The sequence below is a fragment of the Neltuma alba genome, unplaced genomic scaffold (genome assembly GCF_004799145.2).
Source record: "Neltuma alba isolate B1F8T4 unplaced genomic scaffold, ASM479914v2 tig00013321_pilon, whole genome shotgun sequence".
Taxonomy (NCBI): domain Eukaryota; kingdom Viridiplantae; phylum Streptophyta; class Magnoliopsida; order Fabales; family Fabaceae; genus Neltuma; species Neltuma alba.
This window is the reverse complement of record NW_021637595.1, coordinates 9,139-16,845: the sequence shown is the minus strand read 5'-3', so window position 1 is coordinate 16,845 and position 7,707 is coordinate 9,139. Positions and strand designations below refer to the sequence as shown.

The 7,707-nt window shown below is 31.0% G+C and overlaps 1 protein-coding gene across 1 annotated transcript; it reads left to right on the top strand.

Annotated features, from left to right (window-relative positions):
• The first annotated feature begins 1,114 nt into the window (after positions 1–1,114).
• On the top strand, positions 1,115–7,339 carry LOC114736241 (LOB domain-containing protein 18-like). Its single transcript, XM_028924029.1, has 2 exons — positions 1,115–1,780; positions 6,752–7,339. The coding sequence occupies exons 1-2, from the start codon at positions 1,415–1,417 to the stop codon at positions 7,169–7,171; spliced, it is 786 nt and encodes a 261-aa protein (XP_028779862.1). The 5' UTR covers positions 1,115–1,414; the 3' UTR covers positions 7,172–7,339.
• The last annotated feature ends 368 nt before the right edge of the window (positions 7,340–7,707 follow it).

The following is a 7,707-nucleotide window of genomic DNA, read 5'->3' as shown; positions in this document are numbered from 1 at the left end:
AATAGGGAGGGCGGGGGGTGAGTGAGAGTCATTTTCAAGTATTGGGAGAGAAAGAGAGAGATGTGTGATTGAAAGATTATTGAATGAAAGAAAACACAGAGTTGGCGTCTTTTGGCCTCCACGCTGCTCAAAAGACGCTCTCCCCTCTCTCTCTCTCTCTATTTATCTCCTTCCTCTTCGCATACACACGTTTTCCCCTTAATTAAATTAATTTTCATCTCCCACTAATTATTCTACTAATATATCCTATTAATATTGGTAACAAAACACACACATATATGCGCACACATAAAATTTTAAATGTTGGGTTTGGTTGTGGTCTGTAATGATACCGAGTTCCCCATTCTTAAATGTGAAATTGTAAGTTCGAACTTTCTGTATAATTTTATACATGTTAACTAAAAATTTGCGACTAGATTCAAATATTTCGCTCACTTAGTACCTGTTATTACTTAGCTTATTGAATTTTTCTAGCCAACAACCTCTTCCCAAGAATATTTATCTACAATATTATGTTTACTATTAATTACAAAAATACAAAATAATTTCCTTCTTTCTTAGAAAAGTAGTACTCGTATATAGAACCCATATTATTATTTTTATATACAAAAGAACTCGAACAAGACGGATTATTTATTATTCTTTTTAGACAATTATGAAAGTTTGATCCCACACTATTATAATTAATTATAACGAAGAATACACGAAAATTTATTTAGAAATTAGAAAGAAAGATAAACAAGGTGTTAGAAAAATGAAAGGTAACAACATACAATTTTGGTAACTACAAATTAATCAAAATCATAGAAGATGCCACTTAAACCAGAGTTTCTAAATTAAATACACCACCTTTCTGTTTAAGCCTTTCCTTCCTTTTTTTCCCCCCTTTATAATATACTTATTTGTTTTTTAATTTCTCTCCTTTTTGACTATACAACAAAATCCTCTTTCAAGAGAAATACATCATCATCGCCATCACTGCCATTAAATCAAACCTATCTTCCCTCACATAAAACTCATCTCCCCCCTCATGAATGAACATATACATCTCTAGAGAGAGAAAGAAGGGAGAGAGAGAAGAGAGACAAGAAGATGAAAGAAGGAAGGAGTTCGAGAAATAATAGGTGGTAGTAAGAGAGGTTATCGCATGTTTGCTTCACGCAAACAACTAAATGTCGTGTGTTAACCCCCTCCTCCTCCTTCCCCTTTGCTCCTTCGCGTGGCTTTAAAGACTTCTTCTATATCCTTTCAAAATCCCTCTCATTAAATATACTCTAACCCCACCAAACCCGACAATTTTCATCTCTCTTTCTCTCTCAAACACCTCAATCATATTCTCATCATCATCATCTTCCTCTAAACCCTAATCTTCTGATTCCTGTCTCAGAAGATCAATCATTGTTCCCCGTTAAAGATGAGTACGAGCTCCACCAGTAACGTTACTGGTAGTGTTGGTGGAGGAGGAGGAGGATGCGGTGGGGGAGGAGGAGGTGGTGGTGGTAGCGGCGGCGGTGGAGGGCCGTGCGGTGCCTGCAAGTTTCTGAGAAGGAAGTGCGTGCCGGGGTGTATCTTCGCGCCGTACTTCGACTCCGAGCAAGGCGCGACGCACTTCGCGGCGGTGCACAGGGTGTTCGGAGCAAGCAACGTGTCGAAGCTGCTTCTGAATATTCCGGTGCACAAGCGGCTGGACGCGGTGGTGACGATTTGCTTCGAGGCTCAGGCTCGGCTGAGAGATCCTGTGTATGGATGTGTCGCCAACATCTTCGCTCTTCAGCAACAGGTACTATAATTAATTAATTAATTCAGCTATATATATATTTGCTTAACTTGTTAATGAATGAATAAATCAATCAATTTACATTTAATATACATCCATGTGATGCATTGCTCATGTGATCTCTAGATAAGGATTGATGAGGTTTGTTGTTGGCATATTCTTCTGAGAAATGTTCGACCATACCATTTGTTTGTTTCTTTCTTTGTCTTTTGTCATCGGTACTTTGGTTTGGTCTCTTCGATATATATATATATATATATGTCTGTAGCTGACTACGGTACGGAAGAAGAAAGAAGAAGAAGAAGAAGCTGGGTGTGGATGAATGAATCTTTAGAAAGTGATCTTTCGAACCCGTTTTGATTTCGGAAACTCTCAGAACACAGTACGGGGTTGAAACTTGGACATTGACATAGTCATTTCTCGTACGGCTATGGTGTGTTCTTAATTAATTAGGATTCTTTTTAGAGTAAGATTTAGATTTTTAAGGTAGGATTATTATGGGCTATACTTTCCTTAGCTCCTATTATAACACACTTCCAACCATTTCATCGGAATTTACAAGTACAATTAAGTGAATAAATTTGACTGAAAATAAAAAGAAAACCCAAATTTAGTATTATTTATGAATCACACTTTGAGAAGTGAAAAAAGAAAATTGTATCAAGCTTTAAATAGGTGTAATCTTGAAAAACTGTAATTAATACTCATTTGGTGACTTTAATCTCGTTTAGAAAGCGTCTTTCAATAAGGATTAGAAAACTGTGTGATATATATATATATATATATATATATATATATATGGGGGGTAATACAAAGTTGTGAGGAAACTGACATTTATTTGATCAAGTAACCCACTATCTCTGTTTTAATAGTTTGTTTTTTAGCTCAAGAGTGAAAAACGGCTTTGACCCAGATCCCTTTGATGAACACATCTAATTTGGATGGTGGTTTTTATGTCAATAATTTATTTGATTAATAATTCAAAGGAGAAAAAAGTGATCAAAGGAGTTATTATTATTATTATTATTATTGGGAAAGGAAGAAGTTGGTTTTAACTCAAAGTCCTCATCGGCTTTTATATTTATAATAAGCATAAATACGTACTATTAAATAGACCTAACTTCTAAAAAATGCATAAACTAATTAACGTAGTGTCAAGTCATTTGATTCTACACGTCAATAGAAACTTTAAGTAGGATTTTAATTATAGTATAAACTATATATATGATCAAAAGCATTACCTTAACCAGTTTTCACTGGTTTATTTTGCAGTCAACTCACACGATAATTACTCGAAAAAGGGTTCCATTATCAGAACTATACTTATCTAATATTTTCCCCAACTGGTGAAGTTAAATCTCTCAAAATGTCATCAATTCACCATCAATAACTAGTTTTTGTGATTAATAATTTATTTTGATTGCTTATTACATACGTTGCTTGAGGGATATATATATATATATAGATAGAGAGAGAGAGACGTAAATAGATCTTCTAGAGTCTAAATTATCCCTGCATTTTTTTTTGGTTGCCCAAAGAATATGCTTAATATATAGCTAGGTAGTTTAAATATTGCAAAATTTTCATTTGTTAATTAGAATTATAATTTTTCAGTCTTCGGTTAAAAAATTGTATATAACTTAAATGATCCGGATAAAGAAGGTAGGAAAACCCAAAAACATGAAGGGTGGAAAGACGTTAAAGAGAAAAAATTGAAAGAAAAATGGAAAGCAAGAAGGTTAGGGAAGATGGCATGAAACCTAGGAGGACAGATTCATGCTTTTTGCTGAATTCTATAAAGAAACCCCTCACACATCTCTCTCTCTCTCTCTCACTCAAATTTAGGATGAGATGGTGTACTATAGGGAAAGATTTGCAAATAAATTGTAGTATTATTATTATATTATTAATATAAATTTATTGGAAATATAGGGCCCATGTATAGTTTTAAAAAAAAATAATTTAAAGAATAGTATTTTGAAAGAGATGAGATGAAGTGGTCGGCGGTTACCCGCTGGGCGTTCATCTCCCCCTTCTGGGTTTTGCTTGTTTTGTGGATTTGGTCGGTTAGTTTCTCGGTTTCCTCCATTTTTTCTGTTTTCTCTCTTTTCTTTTATTTTGTCCCTATCACGTCTTTTCGGTTTCAGCCAACAAAATAATAACAAATAAATCATTTAAAACAAACATTTGAAGTAGACAAAAAAGTGCTACTTTTTTTTTCAATCTAGAAGGATTACATTTTAAGATCTATGTATCTTTTTAGAAAATGAAAAAAATGGGTGAAAAGACCTTGTATAAAAACTTGTGGACCTGAATTATTTGATACTGACACATTTACATGTATAGAGTAAAACACTTTTAAAATATACACTTAAGTGCACATTGTTAACTACAAAAAAATTCTAAAATAATATTTTTTAATTAGAATTTTTATTGAAATAATTTAATCTTCATAATACTAAACCTGTAAATTTTGGCCAAACATTTTTTAAAGAATCTAAAATTTTTTATTTTTCTTAATTTTATTTTTTTACAAAAAATTTTATTTAATGTTTTAATCATATTCTGATATAAAATTAAGTAATTTAGTTAATATAGAAATAAAAAAAATGAATGGAAATTTGATTAATTTTTAAATAAATATATTTAGTCAATAAATTATAAATGTTTCTAACAAATTTTTTACCTAAAAATTTTAAGTTAAAATTTAAATGATTTTTACAATCTCTCAAAATTAGATAATTAATATTATATGATAAAAAAATATGTATCAATATATTTTATAGCAACTTAAAAGAAACATAAATAAATAAGTTTCAATATATGTGATGAAAAATTATGAAATTTGAAAATACAGGAATTCAAATTATTTTTCATTGTATTAAAAAATATTTTTTTTACAAGTACAAATGTTTAGATAACTTTTATATTTAAGATGTGTATTTTGATCAAAACAAAGTGTAAAAGTCAAACTTAATAATGAACTAATAGTGAAATAGATGAAAATGAAATATCCAATATATAAAGAAGGTCCGTGTAACATACATTTGAATTTTAATAAAAATTTATACATGTTTTTAAAATAAAGAGAAGGTTTTTATAATTTAAATAAAATAGAGGGGTAATTAGTATATTTTACTTTTATATACACACACAAAAAGTAACAATATTTCACATAATTTTATGTACAAAAAGTATTGGTACTTGAATTTAGGTCTTCCTGCCTAATAAAATTTTCAAATAAGTTTTTCACCTATTTTTCGGAATAATACTTATTCTTAGCTTTTATATTTATCTATTAGTCTACCCTTTATTTCGTAGAAGTAAACCAAATTATGTTATTTGGCTGGTTAAAATTATTTTTTCGCTACGTAATTTAATTGTTTGTGTTGAAGTATTTGAGTGATTGAGTAGCTTGACCCTAAATTATTTTATAATTGCACTATTGTGTCCTTGAGAATAAGTTCAAATTTTTAGTTATATACATTTATATAATTGATAAAATTACACAAAAACCCTCTTTAAATTATAAGTACAAATAATCTCAGTAACTTTTAAAATTTAATAACAATTTTTTTAGCTTTCAAGTTTGTGAATCATAATAATCAATTATATATCCTCTTGAGCCTTAAGCTTGATTTTTGTGCAGCCCCCTCAAAAATATTCATAATAGTAGTACTTTATTGTTGGGAGACCATGAGGGTAGATAGATCCAAAGGGGACAAATTTTCTAAACAGACAAAGTTACTTTAGAAGTTTATTTATAATATATAATTAACTATTATTAGTCAATCCTCTCATTACTTTTTAATATTTTAATGATCCTCATTACATATTGCCATGTGAGTGTTTAACTACTATTAGCCAGCTCCTGGTCTTTGATTAATACTAGTAGCCAGCCCCATTATTTGATTTAATCCCCATAACTAATCCCCATATTGCTCTAATTATTGGTCACTCCTCTCAAATTCCGATTAATTAACGAAAATCATAAAAGAAAATATGTATATGACAATTATGTTAACTTTTACTAGCACTCATAATAAATTTCTACTCTATGTAGCTATCTTATTAAATGTATTGGTAATTTAAATATATGACAATGATTAAATTAACACACACAAACACATCTTACATCCTTGATGTTATTTACTGAAATTATTCTAATGGAAAAAATGAATAACTAATTTATTGTGGGATGTAAACATAGGAACAAATATAGTAATCATTTGGTGTTATTTATGGGGCAGGGAAAGAAAATAGTTTTTGGTTTATTTACAAAGCGGAGAAAGAAATCTTTCATATGAATGAATAATTGTACCCTTAATTTATTATTGTGCTGATTTTGTTTTCAATATGATGTATATAGGGATAAGGTTGAAAAAGTTGTTAAATTTTAAATAAAATTAATGAAATTTATGGTTTTGTCTTGGTTTCTTTAAGACATGTTAGAACTGACTTATAGATAAGATCAGAAGAATATCAAGCACTGGCTGGCCAAAAAAAAGAGGAGTATTGAATACTGAAAAACTAATGAGGATTGAGGGTTATTAGATTTATTATAATTTATACAATAATCTTTGTGTTTTCCATTAGTTAATTAGTCACGTATTTGTTTAATTTTTCCAATGACGCGGTTTATTGAAAAACTCTACTTTAAATGTTTTATGATTGACCTCAATAAGTTTGTTTCAAAGTCAACATTTCATACTTGTCATTCCTAAGTTTATACCCACCCTCATCGAAACTCTCACACTTATTCGTTGTTCTATGCTTTATGATATATATAGCTTAAAATTAAATTATTCTGTGTTAAAATTCACCTAACATAGACGCACGCAAATGAAGCTAAATTTCAAAACAGCCTTATACAATAGGAGTATTAAGAATTAAATAATGGGTCGACATTTTAAAGCCACTTGACATTTACATTATCATCATCATCATCATTATTAAAGTTGATTGGTCCAACAGGTTGTGAGCCTACAAGCAGAACTTTCATACTTGCAAGGTCACCTTGCTACATTAGAGCTGCCCCAACCGCCACCTCCTCCGCTACCACAAGCAACACCGATGCCGACAACTCTCTCAATCGGTAACGTCCCGTCCGGCATAGCCACTTCTCTTCCGGTAACATATGATTTATCTTCTCTCTTTGATCCGATGGCCCAAAGTCCTTGGGCCTTGCCACACCGGCCCATGGATTCCCACCAATTTGGATCGAGTGGCTTGCCGACAATAGGCCGTGGTAGTGGTAGTGGCAGTAGTAGCGGTAGCGGTGATCTTCATGCCCTAGCAAGAGAACTGCTCAACAGACATGGATCTCCTCCATCTTCAGCACCCATGGCTTGCTCTAAAGCTTCATCTTCATCACCATCATCACTTTCCAAATGATGATATTCTGATTCCAACAAACCAATCTTGGTCTCCTTAGGAAAAAGGATTTTTATATAATTTCTTAAAAGGAATTCAAATTAGCCGGTAATTATAATAACTGTTCTTTAAATCTTTTTTCTTTTCTAAATCCCAGTCCCCTTTTTGAGCTAAGTACTAATTAATGAACTTATATTATGATGTAGCCCTCCATTATTAGTTAATCATTTTCAATCTTTTGCTTTCGTCATCACTTAGTTTCTTGTTTGTCTTAGTAACTTGAGAGATGTTACAATTATTCTGCACAATTTTTTCGTTTTAATATGAAAGCAATATAATTCGAGACGTTAGTCACATTACAAGTAAAATATTTCTTCACTCTCTTCTTAATAGTATTTATTTTTTTAGCTTATTCGTGATTTAAAATTTGTCTAATTACTTGAATTTTGATTTTGAATTATTTAAACTGCGTGTTTTTTTTTTTGGGTGAATATGTTCTATTTTATGATGATACCAATTGTATCATAATTGCGGGCGCAGGTAATGATAATTCCGGC

Bases quoted from the DNA above. Each gene is read 5' to 3' on its own strand.
- LOC114736241 (XM_028924029.1), top strand. From the start codon at position 1,415: ATGAGTACGAGCTCCACCAGTAACGTTACTGGTAGTGTTGGTGGAGGA. The intron at 1,781-6,751 runs GTACTATAATTA...TTGGTCCAACAG, and splicing joins TCTTCGCTCTTCAGCAACAG to GTTGTGAGCCTACAAGCAGA.